At 39.6% G+C, this 21,891-nt stretch overlaps 1 protein-coding gene across 5 annotated transcripts in view; it reads left to right on the plus strand.

The window, feature by feature from the left end:
- The window catches only part of TRPC3 (transient receptor potential cation channel subfamily C member 3), a 70,551-nt gene that overhangs the window by 11,035 nt on the left and 37,625 nt on the right, over positions 1-21,891 (plus strand). For all 5 annotated transcript variants that reach the window (XM_032858375.1, XM_032858376.1, XM_032858377.1 and 2 more), the window contains exons 2-3: positions 8,825-9,596; positions 16,568-16,756. In XM_032858375.1, coding sequence (XP_032714266.1) covers positions 8,825-9,596; positions 16,568-16,756 — 961 coding nt within the window. The remainder of the gene's footprint in view (positions 1-8,824; positions 9,597-16,567; positions 16,757-21,891) is intronic.

Genomic DNA, 21,891 nt, shown 5'->3' on the forward strand with positions numbered 1-21,891 from the left:
GTCTTCTCTACTTCTCCCTTAAACACACCCACCTAACTCTAACTAACCATTCGCCCTTCCCCCCACCACACCTCTCCGGCTACCCCCACAGCAAGGCGTCCTGAGTCAACCAGGGCAAAGGTACTATATTTGGAACGACAAAAGAGAAAAGCACCTTACTACTTTTTTTTTCCAAAAATACCCTTGACTGTATAGGAATACCCTTGACAGTATAGAAATAAGCAGGATAATGTGTTTATAGGACAGTGAGAAATGAATCTGAGGGGCAAGGAAAACAAGGTTGGCTGCTCAGCATCCTTGAAGGTCAACCGGAGGATTCTAGTTTGTTTGTGGTTGTTTAAGAGCCCTGTGAGAGTAAAAGCAGAATTTAAAAAGAGCAAGATGCTGGGGATGGCTGCGGCATAAAAGGAGGAAAATTAGGAGTAGCTTGTGGCACTGGAAAGAATCTGGAGTCAGACAGACCCCAGTTGAAGCCCAGATTGCATTTTGCTATCTGTGTTATGGTGGGCAGGTTTTTTAATCCCAGTCTTCTTATCTGTGAAAGGGAAATAATAGCTGCTTCATAACTAAATGGGAATTAAATATGATAGTAACTAAATGGGAGTTAAATATGATAGCACAAAAAAACGTACCTATATGCTGGGTGCTGAGTAAAGTTTAGTAGCTTTCCTTCCTGTCATCTTTGCTGGAAAGCTGTAATAATCCAGCTATGATTGGTTAAAGATCTGGAGGACGGTGCTGGCAATGAGAATTGGAAGGGAGGGTCCAGTACAACAAACATTCCAAAGAAGAAGCTTCAGAACTTTGAGACTGATAGCATCAAGATGGTGAGTCATAGATGACCTTGAAATTGCTTAATCTGGGGCGCCTGGGTGGCTCAGTTGGTTAAGCAGCTGCCTTTGGCTCAGGCATGGGATCAAGCCCTGAACTGGGCTCCCTGCTCAGTGGGGAGTCTGCTTCTCTCCCTGTCTCTGCTTGCTGCTCCCCCTGCTTGTGCTCTCTCTCTCTCTGGGTCAAATAAATAAAATCTTAAAAAAAATAAAATTAAAAAGTTGCTTAATCTGGAGGGGGTGCTTGTTAAGGGAGAGGGTGAGTTGGGACATTTTAGAGTGACCCAGGGACAGATAGTTGTACGTGTGGGATCTGAGGTCAAGGGAGAGGACAGAGCCTGGGAAGAGATTTGGGAGCTCAATGGAGCAGATAGTTTTTGAGTACTTACTCCCTATAGTCCCTGGATAATGACAAATAAAGCATTATCTGGCCATGCAGGAATATGTGCACATGTGAGGGGATATTTATTAAGACTATGTTTCTTTAAAAAAGAATTCATGTAACCATAAAAAGATGTAGAACACCTGGAATACAGGATAATTGATTTTACATCTGTGTGAGAAATCATTTAGGAGGAGAAAAAAGTACGTACCAGAAATCTGGGGTAGAATAGTAATGGTAACTGAGCACTTTTAGATCTCGGCTAAATTACTGTATTTCCTTGGGGGGGGAGGGGAAGGCAAGGGCTATATAGTTTATATATTTTATAGTTTATATATTATTATATAGTTATATAGTATTATATACTATAATATATAGTATTATATATATATTATTATATAGTTTATATATTATTAGATTAACAGAAACAAACTGATCTGGAGAGAGGCCTATTAATACACAATTCTAGGATAATTTTAGTTAGTACTTGAATCCTCATAAAAGGTACAGTAGTTATGGATATGATAATGGATGACCTCTTTAACCCTTTAAATGGATTTTGAAGAAGACATAGTAACCTTTTAAAAATATCAATCCTTGATAAAAACAAGGGCGTGACATTAAAGAGTCACTGGTGAAGGCATTTTGTAGGCTTCTCATTTACTTTGATTCAGGGACTTGCTTCCTGAAGTTCAAATTTTAAATGTTAATAAAACAAAGGGAACACAAAGGAACATAAGGCCTCTTGTCCCTTAGGCTGCACTGACCACACATGTTATTTCAAGTTTACTTTTGGCAGGGCCAGTATGACAGATATTTAAAGGTCTCATAGTCTGGGGTCATTGATTCAGGATAATCCCATTGTTTTTATCCTGGAGGTTCCCAACCTTTAGTGTGCTTGGGAGTTTCAAAGGATGCTCATTGAAAATACACATTCCTGGGCACCTGGGTGGCTCAGTTGGTTGAGCGTCTGCCTTCAGCTCAGGTCATGATCCCAGGGTCCTGGGATCGAGCCCTCCATCAGGCTCCTTACTCCTTGGGGAGTCTGCTTCTCTTTCTGCCCCTCCCCTTTGCCTATGCATTCACACACTCTCTCTCATGCTCTCTCTTATGCCCTTTCTCAAATAAATAAATAAAATCTTTTTTAAAAAATAAAATGCATATTCCATATCCCCACCCACAAGAGATTCTGATTTAGTTAATCTAATATGCGTCCCAGAAATCTGCATTTTATTTTTTTTCTTAATTTTTTTTAAAGATTTTATTTATTTATTTGACAGAGAGAGATCACAAGTAGACAGAGACGCAGGCAGAGAGAGAGGAAGGGAAGCAGGCTCCCCGCTGAGCAGAGAGCCCGATGTGGGGCTTGATCCCAGGACCCTGGGATCGTGACCTGACCTGAAGGCAGAGGCTTTAACCCACTGAGCCACCCAGGCGCCCCAATCTGCATTTTAACAGGCATTGCAAGTGATCTTGGGGCAGGTGGTCCTCCTGTCACATTTAGGGAAACTGTTAGAAGTCAGATGAGTTTATGTCAGAGTTACAAAAACTGAGGAGTGTTACTCGTATTTTTACCTCTGAATGGAATGGAGCAGAGGGTTGCTTTTGGGTACACCAAAGTATTTCTCAGAAAGAACTTCTTATCTGCTTAAGTGTTTGGAGAAGTACCAAGAACCCAGTTTGTTTCATATAGCATGCATTTTTTTTTTCTTAAGATGTATGGTCACTCTCTTACTCAGCTGGAGCTGTCAGCAAAGTACCATAGACTGCCTTAAACAACAAAAGTGTTTTTTTCTCACAGTTGTGAGGGTCAGAAGTCCGAGATCATGGTGCCAATATGGTCAGTTTCCAGTGAAAGCTCTCTCTTCCTGGCTTGCAGGTGGCTGTTTTCTTGCTGGGTCCTCCCCTAGTGGATGGGAGTGGGGTGAGGGACTTGAGGTGGGGAGACAGAAGGAGGGAAAGAACATGAGACCTCTTTGCTGTTTGTTCTTGCAAGGGCACTGATCCCATCATGCAGGCTCTCCCCTCATAACCTCATCTAATCATAATTGCCTCCAAACCTCCCAAAGGCTCATCCCCAGATGCCATCACATTGGGGATTGGGGCTTAAACATATGGTTTCTGGGGGAACCAGTTCAGTTCACAGCAGACAGATATTACCAGCAATCCATATCAGCCTGAGCTTACACTGGTACTTGTAGAGCATCTGGTTTAGATCAGTGGTCACTTCAGTGCTCTTACAAGAAAGAAACCCCTGTGCAATGGACCCTTGCAGGGCTGAATGAGTCAACCCACTGGATGAGGATCCGAAGGTAAGAAACTGTCTGGCAAAATGATTTTAATGTTAGTATTACTAAAGCGAAGCATCCTCTCCCTTTCACCCTCATTCCTTCCTTATTTCTCATGCTAGAGGAGATGCATTGTCAAGACCAGCTGAGATTGGGGCCATGTTTATGATTGTGGACAAGTTGAATTCAGTGTGACTCACACCATTCTATCATTCCAGATTAATGATGGGTCCCAGAAATCTGCATTATAATAGGCACTCCAAATGATCCTGGGGCAGGTGGTCCTCATGTCACATTTAGAGAAACAGTGTTAGAAATCTTTTTTTTTTTTTCAAAGTCACTTCCTACATGGATCCTTCCATGAAGATAAGTAGCATTAGATCAGCTCTTTTATTTTGAAATAGCTGTATAATTTGTTCTAATTCAGAAATTGACTTCACACTTAACTCAGTGTTAGAATATTTTAAAGATAAAATCAAAATGACTCATGTGATATGTGTTGTATAGTACTAATATGCCACATTTCAGCACAAATACACAATATGGAGACATTAGTTCTAAGAAAGGAAGCGATACTAAGAAAAAACTTCTAAATACTAAGAAATGTAAAGAAAAATTCATTAAAAATCATATTCCAGTATTTTAAAATCACACTCTTTGGAGAGAAAAGGTGGGGTTTTTATAAGTGACTTTTGTTGTAGATAGCAATCATTAGATAAGAAGCCCTGTCCATTAAGATGTGACACCTTAATAATGAGTTTATTTCCCCCAAGATAATGTACTTGAGTATAGACTGGAACTCTTCAGACATATATACTCTGCAAATATCTTCTGCAGTTATAGAAAATGTTAGTATCATTGGTAAGCAAAAAATTCATCTTTTATGCCATATGGAAATTCTAGCCATATGAGGAGTTCCAGTTTGTAGCTTCATAGTAAAAATATGAACCCAGTAAGTCAGTACCATTAGGAGTAAAAAAACATACTCCCCTGCCACAATAACAGTATTTATCAGATTTGTTTAAAACCTTGTAATAGGGGGCTCCTGGGTAGCTCAATTGGTTAAGCCACTGCTTTCAGCTCAGGTCATGATCGCAGAGTCCTGAGATCTAGTCCCGCATCTGGCTCTCTGCTCCCTGGGGAGTCTGCTCCCTCTGACTTTCTCCCCTCTCATGCTCTCTCTCAAATAAATAAATAAAATATTTAAAAAAAAATAAAACCTTATAATAGAGTTTGGTCTTGAAACAAAGTTCTCTTCGATGCAGTTCAGTGAATGTTATTTCCCAGTTCTTGTCCACCTAAAAGTCATCCTCATACCAACACACACACACTCACACACAAACACACACACACACACACAACACACCACAGCCCCAATCCAGTCTTGCACCTCCGTGTCTCCCACATTCACCATACACTCCACACACCTCACTCAGCATGCTACCCTACACAACATACATCCATTCTACACTGATAGGGCATTTCATTAGTTTCAGAAAGATTATAATGTAATGGTTGCCAATAAACACCCATATTTAAAAATTTTTGTCAACTAAGGGATTAAAATATATAAGCATTAAAAACATGAATTTTATTTTTATTTTTACTTTTTTATTTTTTTATTTTTAAAAATTTCTTTTCAGTGTTCCAGAATTCATTGTTTATGCACCACACCCAGTGCTCCATACAATACATGCCCTCCATAATAGCCACCACCAGGCTCACCCAAACTCCCACCCCCTCCTCTCAAAAACCCTCAGTTTGTTTCTCAGAGTCCACAGTCTCTCATGGTTCATCTCCCCCTCCAATTTCCCCCAACTCACTTCTCCTCTCCATCTTCCCATATCCTCCGTGTTATTCCTTATGCTCCACAAATAAGTGAAACCATATGATAATTGACTCTCTCTGCTTGACTTACTTCACTCAGCATAATCTCTTCCAGTCCTGTCCATGTTGATACAAAAGTTGGGTATTCATCCTTTCTGGTGGAGGCATAATACTCCATTGTATATATGGACTATATCTTCTTTATCCATTCGTCCGTTGAAGGGCATCTTGGTTCTTTCCACAGTTTGGTGACTATGGCCATTGCTGCTATGAACATTGGGGTGTATATGGCCCTTCTTTTCACTACTTCTGTATCTTTGGGGTAAATACCCAATAGTGCAATTGCAGGGTCATAGGGTATCTCTATTTTTAATTTCTTAAGGAATCTCCACATTGTTTTCCAAAGTGGCTGCACCAACTTGCATTCCCACCAATAGTATGGGAGGGTTCCCGTTTCTCCACATCCTCTCCAACACTTGTTGTTTCCTGTCTTGTTAATTTTGGCCATTCTAACTGGTGTAAGGTGGTATCTCAATGTGGTTTTGATTTGAATCTCCCTGATGGCTAGTGATGATGAACAATTTTTCATGTGTCTGTTAGCATTTGTATGTCTTCTTTGGAGAAGTGTCTGTTCATGTCTTCTGTCCATTTTTTGATATGATTGTCTGTTTTGTTTGTGTTGAGTTTGAGGAGTTCTTTATAGATCTTGGATATCAGCCCTTTGTCTGTAGTGTCATTTGCAAATATCTTCTCCCATTCCATGGGTTGCCTCTTTGTTTTGTTGACTGTTTCCTTTCCTGTGCAGAGGCTTTTGATCTTGATGAAATCCCCAAAGTTCATTTTTGTTTTTGTTTCCTTTGCCGTTGGAGACATATCTTGAAAGAAGTTGCTGTGGCCGATGTTGAAGAGGTTACTGCCTATGTTCTCCTCTAGGATTCTGATGGATTCCTGCCTCACATTGAGGTCTTTTATTCATTTCAAGTTTATCTTTGTGTATGGTGTAAGAGAATGGTCGAGTTTCATTCTTCTACACATAGCTGTCCAATTTACCCAGTACCATTTATTGATGAGACTGTCTATTTTCCACTGTATATTTTTTTCCTGCTTTGTCGAAGATTATTTGACCATAAAGTTGAAGGTTCATATCTGGGCTCTCTACTGTGTTTATTTTTTACTTTTTAAAAGATTTTATTTATTTGAGAGTGAAAGCGTGCACAAACAGGGGGGAAGGGCAGGCATAGGGAGAAGCAGGCTTCCCACTAAGCAGGGAGCCCGATGTGGGCTCGATCCCAGGACCCTGAGATCATGATCTGAGCCGAAGGCAGACACTTAACCCACTGAACCACCCAGGCACCTATGATGCATTTTATTTTTAATAAAAATATTCAAACTGCAGTTAAAAGTATTCAAAATATGCCAAAGGGTATAAGTGAAGAGCAAAAATCTCCCTTCTCCTATGGCTCCTAAGTTCTACTGCTTAAAGCCCAGTATAACTATAATTAAAAGCCTCTTCTGTTGCTTTCTGGAAATTGCTACAAATGCATAGGTATGTGTGTGCATACATGGGTGTGCATATTTATGTACATATATAAAGATGTATATATATAAATGCCATATTTATTTAATTTTAAAAAGTTGACCACCTGACACTAGTTGAGCAGCTAGAATGGGGTGCCAGGCTAGCACTTGTCCTTGAAGTTAACATGCCCCTCTGGAACTCTTGGTTATCACCTCTGAAGACCTAGGTTTGCCTGGCCACATTCCCTTGGTCTCCATATGGGAAGCCTTCTGCACTCCTCTCTTGGTTTGAGGTCAACAGAGGTGAGAATGAAGCGGGGGCTGGTAACTGTCTCTGATTTCTTCTGCTCCCATGCCCCCAGGGAGAGGAACAGTGTCCCCTTTAGCTAGTTTTCAGCCCCTGACTCTATGAATATTGTTTTATCCATGGTGGAAAATATTTCTGGAATATATATTACAGAAAGAAAGCATTTTTCTCCCTCAGCCATTCACTTTTAACTTGCCACTATTATTTGCTTCAAAAGTCGGTAATGTAAAAAGAGCTTTATCTGGTATTTTTGGTTGCAACTCACACAGAAAACAAAAATCACAGATATTTTAAAGGAGCTTATCTTGAGCATTTCAGTCAGCAAGAATGTTAGAACTGGCTAAGGGTGAAGATGCAGATTTGTATTTATAATAACAGCCATTTAAATAGTAAAAGTAATAACAATGTTAAAAAAAAGTAATCACAGTGTTAAAAATTATGTTGTTTATTTAGCATCATTTTTCAGAGACTCAGAACTTCTAAAAAAGCTTTTTGTTCATGTGCTAATGAGGAAACTCTGGAGCATTTTGTAAATTTCCATTTTACATCTGGGGTAAAGAAGTCCAAAAAAGTAAATTTACTCACCATCATAGAAATTAAAATGTGAACCTGAATCACTGTACACATCAATTTAATAATGCAGCAAAATCTCAATGAATGTGGTAGATATTAGGTACATTGTTTTGGATATTACAATTAGTGTCCAGTTGCTTTGTTCATAAAATAATAGTAGTGATTTTTTTTTTTAAGAGAGATGGGGAGGGGGTTGGGTAGGGGCAGAGGGTAAGGGAGAGAGAAAGGGAGAGAGAGAGAATCTTAAGCAGGCTCCTTGCCTAGTGTGAAGCTGGATGTGAGGCTTCGGGCTTGATCTCACAACCCTGAGGTCATGACCTGAGCTAAAATCAAGAGTCAGAGGCTTAGCTGACTGAGCCACCCAGGTGCCCCAGTAAGTAGTGATTTTTAAACCGTAAATCATTCTATATCGTTTTACTTTAAATAGGCAATTATATAATATTGGTAATTAAACAAGTCATTACAAAGTCACAGTTATTTTCAACAAAGCAAGTTAAGTTTTTTGGGGGTGGGGGTGGGGTCAGAGGCAAGATACCCTTAAGAGAAAAAGATAACAAAGGTAAGATCCTGAAAGATCCTTGGCCTAAATTCTATGCTTCCCTCCCCTGCCCCATCAATTATTTTACTTAGGTAAAAATAAGCAATGACTTGAGAGGATTCTTCTGTCCTAATTCTTGAAAAATTTGCTTTCTTTAGCCTCAAATCCTAGTGCTTTGGTGCCAAGAACCTGCTAGACCTCTATTTTCAAGACTTTTAAGACTAGTATGGCTATTTATACGAGGTCCAGTGAGTTCCATCTTTACCAGAGCCACAAGGGAAGCATGGATGTCTGGACATTGCTTATATTATTATTTTTTCCAAATGCCATTTTCTTTTGAACAGGAACCCTCATTCTGATAGGCTATAGGCCCCTCTCTGGGCCCAAGCAGCCCATGTTAGGTACAGGTGTTAATTTCAGGTGCCTTGTTTAGCAACTGACCCAGCTGCCCGCGGGCCCGCAGGTCGGCTGTAGGTGTTGACTACTTAGAAAGGGCTGGATCTGTGGGAGGAAGCAATAAGCCCTAATAGTCTACAGTTGCTTTTCATTGCTGCTGATTAGGTCCATGGAGGGAAGCCCATCCCTGAGGCGCAAGACGGTGATGCGGGAGAAGGGCCGGCGCCAGGCGGTACGAGGCCCGGCTTTCATGTTTAATGACCGGGGCACGAGCCTTACCGCCGAGGAGGAGCGCTTCCTGGACGCTGCGGAGTATGGCAACATCCCTGTGGTGCGCAAGATGCTGGAGGAGTCCAAGACGCTGAACGTCAACTGCGTGGACTACATGGGCCAGAACGCGCTGCAGCTGGCCGTCGGCAACGAGCACCTGGAGGTGACGGAGCTGCTGCTCAAGAAGGAGAACCTGGCGCGAATCGGCGACGCCCTGCTGCTTGCCATCAGCAAGGGCTACGTGCGCATCGTGGAAGCCATCCTGAACCACCCCGGCTTCGCGGCCAGCAAGCGCCTGACCCTGAGTCCCTGCGAGCAGGAGCTCCAGGACGACGACTTCTACGCCTACGACGAGGACGGCACGCGCTTCTCGCCCGACATCACGCCCATCATCCTGGCGGCGCACTGCCAGAAGTACGAGGTGGTACACATGCTGCTGATGAAGGGCGCCAGGATCGAGCGGCCGCACGACTATTTCTGCAAGTGCGGAGACTGCATTGAGAAGCAGAGGCACGACTCTTTCAGCCACTCACGCTCGAGGATCAATGCCTACAAGGGGCTGGCAAGCCCCGCGTACCTGTCCTTGTCTAGTGAGGACCCGGTGCTCACCGCCCTGGAGCTCAGCAACGAGCTGGCCAAGCTAGCCAACATAGAGAAGGAGTTCAAGGTAAGCTCCGGGCTCCACCCCGGCTACCCTGCACGCTCATCCGCTTTCCTGCTGCCGCCTGGTGCCTTCCAAAGTTTGCTCTGGAATCCGTTTTGCCCAGCGGATTCAAAATAATGAGGGATTGGAAATGTCGTTCAGAAATGATTCGATGATTTCCCCCTCTCGGCATGGTGCTGTGATAAATTCGCTTTGGGCTTGGGTGTACACTGAATCAGAGAGCTATAGTTAAGGTGCTGTTCTGTGTGGATGAGCATTAAGTAGAACGCAAGACCGCCCCTCCCACCACCACCCCTTTTGTTTAAAGGAGGGATTAGGTGTGACTTTTTGCCTCCCAAATTCTTCTTCCTCTTCTGTAGTTAGTGGTATGGTGGCACACAACACAGAAGGGTATTTAGCTTTGCACGAAGTGTTTATTGGTCCAAACATCTCTATAGCCCTTTAAATAGAAAGTCAAAAGACTAACATGAAATACAGTTAAAGTCATTTTATTATGACAAAAATGCTTCTCCCTGAAATCCACAAATGTATATTCAGAGTGGCGAGTCATAGACATTGGGTCAACACAGAAATACAAGGATAGCAAATTGTTTTATTTTAATGGATTTTTTTAATAAATGAACTTTTTTTTCTGAACATCATTTCTAGTCCACAAGTAGTAGTATTTTTAGGCAGTATTTTTTTAATAAAAATTATACATGAATGATGGAACATTTTTATCTTTTATTCAGTTGCTACATCCTCTTATGTATTTTGGTTGGTTCTACCTATTAAATCTGGGGCAAAAGGAGATTTCATGGTTCTGGTGAAAGTCAGACTATTTTTCAGCAGGTTCTTGTCTCCTGTTGTCCACCTAAGAAGATTATTGTAGACATCAATTCCTTAAATTATTTTCTCGATGCTGAGTTAATCTGCTTTTTAGTGTTGTGGTGTCAGATCACAGAAAGAGTGATTATTCTGTCTTTCAGATCTTATTACAGTTTTACATACTTAAGTGAGATTTGCGCAAATGCAACTAGCAATATAATTCAGGTTAAGGGGTTGCAAGAAAATGGTATGAAACAATGAAATGAGCTATTAAGCCATGAAAAGTCATGGAGGAACCTTACATGCATATGACTAAGTGAAAGAACCCAATCTGAAAAGGCTACATACTATATGATTCCAACTATCTGACATTCTGGGAAAGGCAAAACTATGGAGACAGTAACAAGATCAGTATTGCTAGGAGTGAATGGGGGTGGGGGCATAAATCAGTGGAGCACAGAGGATTTTTAGGGCACTGAAAATATTCTATGACATTATGATGATGGATACATGTTGTTATACATTTATCTAAACCCACAGAATTTACACCAAGAGAGAACCCTAATATGAACTATGGACTTTGAATGATTATGATGTGTCAGTGAAGGCCCATCAGTTGTAAGAAATGTACCACTCTGGTGAGAGATGTCAGTGATGGAAGATGTGCACATTTTGGGGCAGGGCATATATGGAAACTCTATGTACCTTCCTCTTAATTTTATTTTGAACCTAAACCTGCTCTAGAAAAATGGTCTTTTTAAAAACAAAATCATGGGGCACCTGGGTGGCTCAGAGAGTTAAAGCCTCTCCTTTCAGCTTGGGTCATGATCCCAGGATCTTGGGATCGAGCCCTGCATCGGGCTCTGTTCAGCAGGGAGCCTGCTTCCTCCTCTCTACCTGCCTCTGTGCCTACTTGTGATCTTTGTCTGTCAGATAAATAAATAAAATCTTAAAAAATTATGTAAATCTTAAAAAATTTTTGAAAAACCAAAATCATGAAAAAAAATGGCAGGAAAGTTTTGCATGTTTTTTGTTTCCCTTCCCCTACACACCAGATCACCTAGATATTCATCAACCTTCATCTTGTCCTGATAGAGATCTGGACTTAGCATAACTTGGTTATTATATTAAAATTTTTGCTGATGTAAGAGCTACACATATTTATTGTAAAAATGTGGAAAAATACAAAGAAAAAATAAATATCACCTTATATTTACTCTCTTTGAAGAGAATCATCATGTGATATTTGAAAAGATGTATTTCCTTGGACTCAAAATGAATTATTTATTTATTTATTTATTTTTAAGTCGTTGCTCTGAGTTGTCTCTGAGCAAATTGAAAACTTCAAATTCTGTTCAGAGAGTATAGAAAAGCATTGAAGTAAAAAATTTCTAAATATCGCTTTTTTGACCTAGTAATATAATTCTGAATTTATTTGCCACTATTTCAAATGTCATTCAAGCCCTTTTTTTTTTGCATTTGCTAAATAATATATTGAAAATCTGTAAGAGTCTATAAAAGGGAATATTTTCTAATATCATGCTTTAATAATTTATCAAAGATGATGATGTTTGCAATTCTGCCCAGAGAAGTAATCTCAGTGAAGCGATAGTTTAAAAAATTTGTTATTCACAGTTTTCCCCTGAAGCTGGCTAAATCTGGATTGATAATACTTAGAACCTCCTTTACCCTGACTTGAAGAGTCACCTCTGATAACCTTTGAAATGTGGGAAAATATTACAAGAGGCAAAGAGAGAAGAAAACACAACTGAATTTAAGAGAGAGTCCAGAAAGCTACCAAGTATCTAAGGATATGCAAAAGTCATCTAAATCTCTCCATTCCTTTTTCTGAACTATTCGGAAAGCACTTGTATAGCATGACCCTCTCTGAGCTGGGACACAGATGGTTCTCCAGCAGTTACAGTCTCTAAGGACACATCTCTCTCTCCTGACTAAATGTTTCTTTTCTTTCCTATTCTCGCCTGTCCTTATTATTCCTTTCATATCTGTCTTCCTTTCATCTCTTTGCCCTCTTGTCCTACGCTCCTGTCCATCCATCAGGGCTTTAGATAGACTGAGAAAATAGTGATTTCACAGCACAGACCCAGAGACTCTGAGCTTGGAAAGGGCAGTGGAAGTGAAGCTCATTTCTGAGATAAACAGGTCACCTAATTTGCCCTATTCCGTGTGTTTGCTATATTATTTGCATAGAGAGGGTGCACTCAAAATACTAGCCTCGAAATGAAAAAATAAGATGTCCCTAGTGGAAAAGAAGGGATTTTTTTCCCTTTTTAGACACCTGTACCTGTTTCATCTTATCAATGGCCTGTAAGATTAGCATCTCACGCCTCAAATTGCCATCCTTAGCTGCATCCAAGGTTCTCAGGCAGTGTGTAGTTTTCAGAGTTCCTTGGGGAATTCAGGAGGCATGATGGTGAAAATATGTGAAGGTCATTACCCCCAAAGGTTGAACATTCTAGGATATAGATTTAGATAAATTAATGGAGGACAGCCTGATGACAGGTTATTAAAGAAATAGTTTGGATGTACAAATGATGTCTGAAGCTATTCTGAGAAACAGAATATTGGACAGGATAGACTCCAGGTCTAATCCTCCAAATGTCAGTGGTAAGAAAGCTAGTCATTTATTAAACTGTGAGAATGCAAAGTGAAGTTTCTCAATTCTGAGTCAATGATGCCCCACCTTTGTTTTGAAAAAAGAAGAAGGCATTTGCCTCCCCTGTGTCTCAGTTTTCCTCTCTTTAAATTAGAAAAGCAATTTTTAACTTACATCACAGTAGAGCTGCAAGGAAAAGTTAAAGAAATATAATCCAAAAGCAAGACGGCACTTTATAAAGTAGGAAGATATTCTAGGAGTCCTCTGGCTGTACAGACCTCTTATTTTACAACTGAGACCACAAAGCCTATTAGCTAAGGACCCATCTGCTAAGCCTAGATTTAGGCATCTTGGGTCCTGGGTCTAGATATTCTATCTAACGTGCTGTGCCTGATAACGTTGAGGTAATTCTATAGTATTTGTTGTGTACGAAGCATGCCATAAGCATATAATCCTCATAGCAGCAACATTATATAGGCATATTCTCATCAGAGAGGCTAAGTAAATGCCACAGGATCAGACAGCTAATAGGTGGTAGAAGCAGTGTTTGAACCCAGAAAGTCTAGCTTTAGATTTGTGCTTTTAACCACTATACTCTCCTGCCACTTTTGTTATCAGGGAAAGGATCTGACCGAACCAAGCCTCCTTAGAGCTGAATTTCAATTTTTCTCTTATAGATAAAAAGCGATTAGAATGATGATTAAACCATAAGCCTTAAAATAAATGTGCTAAAATCTGTAGACAGGTTGTGACAAGGACGAGGTGTCATCCCCTGGCTTGAGCAGGTCTTCAGGGCTTTGAGTTCCTGCTCTATAGGGAAGGTAGCAGGTCCTTGTGGTAACCTCGTGGACAGCCATGGTATTAGAAGAGTGGCACAATGAAGATGATTAAGCAAAACTCAATTAAGAGAAAATTACTAGAAAATGCAGACCAGACAAATGGTCCAAGTCATGAAATAAGATACAGCTGGACCTCGTGGTAGAGCTAGTATCATCCTGAAGTGCAGACTTCAGGTACTTCCTTTTGCAACTGAGAAAAGGTTCTCTAGCTGTCCCCATCCATCTTTCCCCGGGAGCTCCACATATATTGATAAAGTGGCATTACATGACTGCAAGAAAAGAAATTGCTATTATCTCCAGCACTGATTATTTTCTGCACTTGGGCAACAGACTTCTTCCTGCAGGAAATGCTTACGGTGTTACGAAGAAAAAGGGTTGTTTTTGCAATTCGTGTGACTGCCAGTTTTTGTTTCTTGATTGTTATTTCCGTGGATGTGAACAAACCACACAGCTTTCTTTAAGACAATTTACTGATTATGATTTCTTGAAACAATGAGTTATTATTCAGGTGTTACTGCAGAGGTGGCTACCATTTTCTTCAAGCATTGAAATGGTCTCTTTTTTTCGGATCAATGGAGAAATGGCCATCCTCTATTGTACCAAATCTTATAGAACAGTCTGAACTGAGGAGTAACATGAGGAAATTTCGTCTAAAAAAACTGCATTAAAAGGGGAGCTTTATATGGAAACAGACATGAATTTAATACTTCTTCTGGGTGCTATAATAAAATATTTCATTAGTCTTTCAGGAATGGAAGGCAGATGGATATTTAACTGACACTCTGCATAGAAACCAGAGGCTGAACATTTTATTAATGTTATCAGTTGCATGGTACCAGCTTGAATGGAAACCAAAGATTGAGGTTTTTATTCATTTTATCTATTCTCTTATGAGGGGAGTAGGATTAACTGTAACTGTTCCTTATCTGAATTTCTGATATCTGAAATGGAAACTCTTCTAGACTGTGTAGCCTTTAAACAGTCTTTCTCCTTTAGTTTAGTCGGTGACGTGATTTTTGCCATCAAGTCAGTTATTTATTTAAAGAAAAAAATTAGGGCCACCTGAGTGGCTCAATGGGTTAAGGCCTCTGCCTTCGGCTTGGGTCATGGTCCCAGGGTCCTGGGATCAAGCCCTGTGTCGGGCTCTCTGCTCAGCGGGGAGCCTGCTTCCCCCCTCTCTCTCTGCCTGCCTCTCTGCCTACTTGTGATCTCTATCTGTCAAATAAATAAATAAATAATCTTTAAAAAAGTAAAGAAAAAAATTAAAATTCTTCATGTTTTTGTTTTAAGTAGGATTTCAGGAAGCCTGGAAATTCTGCTGTGCTAGGTATTACTTGGTTATTAGACATGTACAGTATCTCAGGCCATATTGAAATGGGGAACTGTGTTTTCTTGAAGTGTGCCAAATCAGACCACCATCCAGTTAACTTTCTTAAAAATTTTAGTGAAAGCCGTAGAAGTAGAATTGGGATTTCTGAAAGTAAGATACTTTCCCAACAGATGGTCATTGATACCTTGACTGGAACCAAAGAGCTAGAAATAGACCTCCATTCAGAAGGTAACAGGGAAGGCTGCCAAGTGACTTCCTTATCCCAGTCCATGGCACTATATAAATATGCTAATGAAATTAAAGATTCACAGATTATTTTTAGCAAGGTGTTAGTTCCAGTGGCCTGGAAATTTTCTCTCAGGTATTGATATTCTGCAACCCCTGAAAATTCAATTACATATAATCAGACATTTCTTTCCTTCCAGTTCTGCAGGACATGATAACCTTCAGACAAACAAGGAAAAATACCTCCTCTCTCTGTTGGTGCCTATCCATCCCTTTTCATTCACTAGAAACCAGTCATTCTTAAACATAAGGGTGTATCATACACACATGGAGAGTGTGTTTACAGATTACTGAGCCCTGTCTTCAGTTTCTAGGTCAGAATAACTGAGATGGGATCCAAGAATACATTTCTAATACAAGCCCAGGTGCTGTTGAAGCTGCTGATTGTAGGACTACACTTTGAGAAGCTATGTCTCCAAAAAGGCAACGGAGAATAGAAACTGAACAAGTTATTTTCATGGATAGTCAATCTTCAATGTCAGATGGCCACTTCAGAAAAATTACCATTTAAACCAATTTGCACTACAGAAATGGTTTTCTTTTCTTTCTTTCTTTTTTTTTTTTTTAAGATTGTATTTACTTATTTGGCAGAGATCACAAGTAGGCAGAGAAGCAGGCAGAGAGAGAGGAGGAAGCAGGCTCCCCACTGAGCAGAAGCCCGATGTGGGGCTCGATCCCAGGACCCTGAGATCATGACCCGAGCTGAAGGCAGAGGGTCAACCCACTGAGCCACCCAGGCACCTCCAGAAATGGTTTTCTTTTGGCCCTAAGGAAACTATTGTTTATATGAGAGATGCAGCTCTTTTTGGTTCTTGGGTCTGTACCCATTAGCATTTAGCCAACATCTCTTAATACAAACCAGGAACAAATGTGCATACCATTTTCAGAGTGGGTGGATTGCAGAAGGTACTGGCTGAGATCGGGAGTGGGGGCAAATCCCACTTGTGTCTAACTCAGCAAGCCTTGCATCCATGTAGGAACAGTAGCTTCCAACCCAGAAGAAGGGACCGCTTTTTGTAAGTCACAAAAACTCTAAACACTTTCCATTGAATTAAAGCAAATTCCTTGTATTAAACTTTAAAACTCTTGTTCTTAGAATGACTATCGGAAGCTCTCCATGCAATGCAAAGACTTTGTGGTGGGTGTGTTGGATCTTTGCCGGGACTCAGAAGAAGTAGAAGCTATTCTGAATGGAGATCTTGAATCCACAGAGCCTCTAGAGCTACACAGGCATAAAGCTTCCCTGAGTCGTGTCAAGCTTGCTATTAAGTATGAAGTGAAAAAGGTGAGTGGCCCACTTTTATCCAGCATCATATTGGAATAAACATGTAATATCAACTATGCCATAATCCCGGGAAAATGTTTTAAATTATAAAGATGTTATTGATAAAAGATTTTTTTTTGTCATGAAAGAGATTAAGTTAAGTATGGTAAAGTTGTGAGTCCGATATCTAGCTTCTGCAATCCTGTCCACTTTTTGTCTGCTGTGAGACCTTGGATAAGTCATAAAACTTCTTTAAACTTCAGTTTCCTCATGTGAATGGAGGACAATCTCTCCTATCTATCTCAGATAATACAATTTCAGTGGATTAAGATACACAAAAGAACTTTGTGAACTGCTCATTACAATGCAATTAAAAATAATAAAATGTTACTTGTATACATTTTTGTAAGTCACTGCTACAACTGTCACGTTAATCCTTGTGACAAGCCTATGTTATTATCCATTTAACCTATAAAATGGGTGAAATAGATGATGGCATTTCTAATCTACAAGGAAACTAAGGTTTGCCAAGCTTAAATAACGTGTCTAGGTCCAGAGCCATGGATACCAGAAATAAAATTTATGATTACCTTTCTACTCTGTTTATTGCAGATAAACTGTTAAGTGTATATATTTGCTGCTTGTATAGGGCTTGTAAATCATGAAAATTGTAGTTATGATGTTTTACTATAATAAAAGTCTCAGTTATCTATAACCTAGCAGCATTTATATGTTATATAACTGATATTTTTTTGTACTCTAAGAGAAACTGACAAGTCACCAAGAAGTAAGCTGTTTTCAGGAATAGATCTAGTTTCATGAACTGGTTAATCTCTGCATAGCTGAATTTTCTCTCCTCCCTGCATGGTGCTTAAGAGGGCAGGGAGCCAGGCTGCAGGGGTTCAAGTCCTCAGTTAACCACCTGTTCCCTGGGTGGCCATGGGCAAGTCACACAGCCAGGCAAAGCCTCAGTCTGCTCAGTTAATGACGTAGGTACCACAAAAGCAACTGCTTTTTCAGTAGTTTATAAGATTATAAGAGCTAATGCATATAAAGTAATTAGCACAGGTCTAGTGCATGGGGATTATTCAACATGCATTAGCTGATAACATTTCTACATTATGAAAATTCATTCTCAGAATGATGACTCTTAAACAAGTTCAGCTTTTTGTCATCAAACTCAGATTTCATGTTCATTGTGTTGGGTTCTGTCCTCAGTAATAGACTACAGTCATTTTAGGCAGAAAGGAATTTAGAAAGGGATCTGAGGAGATTATTAGATCATTATTAGATCATTAGATCATTGAAGATGGACGAACAAGTCTATCTAAGTTGTGCCTCCGGAAACCTTACTCAGAACCAGAGCCAGAATAGAAGCCTGTGCATATGCCACTGACCTGTGGAATGGAGGAAAGTGTGGGCACCCTACCAGCAAGTAAGCGTAAGGGAAACTTCTTCTTTCCTCTTCTCTCCTTGTATGCATGCATGTGTGTGCACACACACACAGAGATTCTACCACAATCCAGAGAACTTTCACATATAGTGTTCACAAGGTTTTAGTCAACTATTAATCACAAATCTCCCATCAACTTAATAAGATGGGGGAAATGTGAAGATTCTTAGTAAATACTGATGTGAAATGATTTTTCAAGGAATTACCATTTAAAAGTAAATGGGCTCAACTGCCTTCTTCTCAGAGTATCCTTTTCTTTTTTTTTTAAGTTTTTATTTTTTTAATTCCAGTTAGTTAACATACAGTGTAACGTTAGTTTCAGGTGTACAATATAGTGATTCAGCACTTCCATACAACACCTGGTTCTCATCGTTAAGTGCCCTCCTTAATCCCCATCACCTGTTTCATCCATCCTCCCACCTTTCTCCCCACTGGTAACCATCACTGTGTTCTCTGTAGTTAAGAGGCTGTTTCCTGGTTTGCCTCTCTCTCTATCTCTCTTTTTTCCCCGTGCTTGTTTTGTTTCTTAAATTGCACATATGAGTGAAATCTTATAGTTCTTGTCTTTCTCTAGAGCATTCTTACTAGTTAAGGTTTTCTATATTAAAGGAAAAAAAGATAATTTTGAATAAGATTAATATTAAACCATTTTTAGAAATCTGTCTGGACATTTATTCACAGATTGCAATACACACCTCTTTTCTTTAGTGCCTGAGAGAAGAGGATTGATTTCAGTTGTCACTGGTTCTTTATCGTTACTTTGAAAGTGTCATATTGGCAGAGACATATTAGTTCATCTATAGATGTACTTCTGTTAACCAAACTGTTTTGAGACAGTGAATGCCTTCCTGGCATGTTAATCTTCAATAAATCGATGTATAGCTTACAACGTACCAAGTGTCATTAATAATAAATTTGTTATCAGTCAAATAACTGCCAGGAAACAACAAAATAATATATTTGAAACTGAAAGGAGATTTAGGGCTTTGCAGGTATTTGTGGGTTTGTTTGTTTTATGTTATAAAAGGAGTATTAGTTAAAGTATTTGATTTGGAAGCTTCGCTCAATGTATATGAAAACTTTATTCTAGCATGCCCAAAAAAGCCCAAAAGACTTCCTTCATTCTTCACAACATTCATGTGTCTCCATCTAGCAAGGAGGAAAGATACCCCATCCCTCATGGTGCTTCCTTTTTCCTTCATCTCATTTCCAGTCCTGAAGCGAAACCACTTCTTGGGTTACAGTGGTACATGAACCCTACCCACTGTGACACTGAGGTATTCTGAAAGGTAGTCCGCAGTTCTGAAAGGCACCGTTTCCACCTGGGTGGCAGGTGGACTCATGGCGTGTGACTCAGGGTTCCCCGGTTGGAGGGCTCGAGGGAAAGGCTACATGCGAAGCATTGGGGTTTCAAAATATATGTGATAGAATTTTTTTCTTCCTGATAACATAATAAACTTATATTTATTCAAATCAATTCATAATTCCACCAAGGAAACCAGTTTTGTGTAATGGTAAGCTGTTTCCCACAAGAGATTCAGGAAGCCTCTTCTGCCACGTGCCCAAGAGGTACCCCCGCTCAGGTTCTTAGACTACTATCTTCTCTCTGACCTTACAGTCCCCAGAACTCAGGTCTTCCCTAGGAATCACACCATGAGTTCTACCCAGGCCTTACAGAGCTCAGTGACAGTCAAGAAAATGAAAATATGAAAGACCTGAAGAGGAGAGATCTGAACATTTTTTTTTAAGACAAAGAGAAAAAGAGAGAAAGTGTACACCAGTGTGCACATGTGGGGGAGGGTGAGAGAGAGTGGGAGAGAGAACCCTAAGCAAGCTCCACACTCAGCATGGAGCCCTGTGTGGGGCTTGATCTCATGACCCTGAGATCATGACCTGAGTTGAAATCAAGAGTCAGGTGCCCAACTGACTGAGCCACCCAGGTGCCCTGATCTGAAAATGAGTTTCTGTTTATGTGAGAAAGAACTTTCTAATACAAAAGTAGTCAAAGAAATAACAAAACAAAAAGGTAAACAATCTGACAACCTACAATTTAAAACTTCTGAACACAGAAAGATCATAAACAAAAAAAGGACATTGTGTAAAAGGTATAATTCTTCAATTCTAACATACAAAAGATTGATATTCTTAATGTCCAAAAAGCTTAAGTAAATTTTTAAGAAAAATTTCTAGAGCTTTGCAGAAAAATAAGCAGAGGGCTTGAATGAGCAACTCACAGAAAATTCAAATGGCTAACAAACATATTTTAAATTTTCAAACCCTCTGGTACTAAAATAAATGCATCCTAATATACAAATAATATTTCCTGTCTCAAATTTTTAAAAAATAAAAAGTATTCTCAATGCCTTTGGTGAAATGGGCAATCTTAGGCTACTGATGAGGAACAAACAATAATGTGTTCTCTGGCAGGGAGTGGATGTTTTCAATTATCCATCCCAGAATCCTATCTGGGGTACCTCTAAGATAAATAATAAAACTGGAAAGATAGTAAATATTATTACTATTTGTAGAGTTACCCATGTTATTCTACAAAAAAAGAATGGAATAAACAATGAATTTTGAAACACTGAAAAGAAATAAAATAAAAATAAAATGGAAAAAAACTTAACTAAAAGAAAGAATGGAATAGAGTGAAAGATGGAATTTGATTTTTTGAAAGAGTACAGAAGATTAACTTTAAGGCAAAAACATCAGTTATTTTCCAGTTAGAATAATAGATTATTTACTTCCCCCCAAAAAGCTCTGAGTTCTAATTCTGCCTGTGCCTCTGTCTTCTGTGCAACTTGAGGATGAACATCAGTCCCTTCTCCCGCATAGAAATAACTGCTCCTAGTAAGCTCCGTCCATTCTTCGAAAGTCCTTGACAAATGTAAAAGACACTAGAAGCTGCTAGACCATCAAATGTGGAAAACTGAGCTATTGAGAAAGGGGAGAAATTTCCTGGGTTCTTCCTCTTCGTTCTCTTACTTTCTCCATGGTGAGATTAAACTATAGAAATATCTAGAAAAGAGACATGTGGTAATATGCACATACAGTTATCTATTGTGTATGAAGAAGGTGTGCTTTCCCTAATTCCCAAAATTGAACAATGCAATGAGAGTGGTAAATATAAAACAGAGACCTTGTTGCATGTGCTGGCTGGTGCCTTCCTGAGTCTCACACTTGGCAGACTCTTGGCCAGCTTGCTGCCCGGCACCAAAAAAGAACAGAACACTTTGCACTCTGGGTTCGAGATCCCGCAAACTTATACAATGTAAGTTTTCCGTATATTTCATAAATCAAAGAGCTTTAAAAAGAGGTTGAATGACGGAGCTTTTATTCGTAGCAGTATTTTAAATGGTATGAACTGTGCCTCCAACCATGTCATTAAAAACAAAAACAGAGTGTTCCTACCATGTTTTTGTACAATAGTAGTCCCATGAAAATAGTTCTTATAAGGGCTGATTTGATGATAAGACAGTGTAATGTGAATATTTTTTTAAGTTGGAAATTATCTCATTGTTTTCCATTAACCTGTCTTGATTAGCAGTTCAGTTTACAATCTGTTAGTCATTTGGCAGGAAAAAAAAAATGTTTCTTCTCTGTGCTACAGTAGTTTTGTTCCATTGAAAGATTGAGATTTTCTTGTGTGTCAAGCATTCTCCTTTTAAATCAGAAAACCTCAAATAAGGGCATTATTTTTGTA

This window comes from Lontra canadensis, unplaced genomic scaffold (genome assembly GCF_010015895.1).
Source record: "Lontra canadensis isolate GAN:19392208 unplaced genomic scaffold, GSC_riverotter_1.0 scaffold1, whole genome shotgun sequence".
Classification (NCBI taxonomy): domain Eukaryota; kingdom Metazoa; phylum Chordata; class Mammalia; order Carnivora; family Mustelidae; genus Lontra; species Lontra canadensis.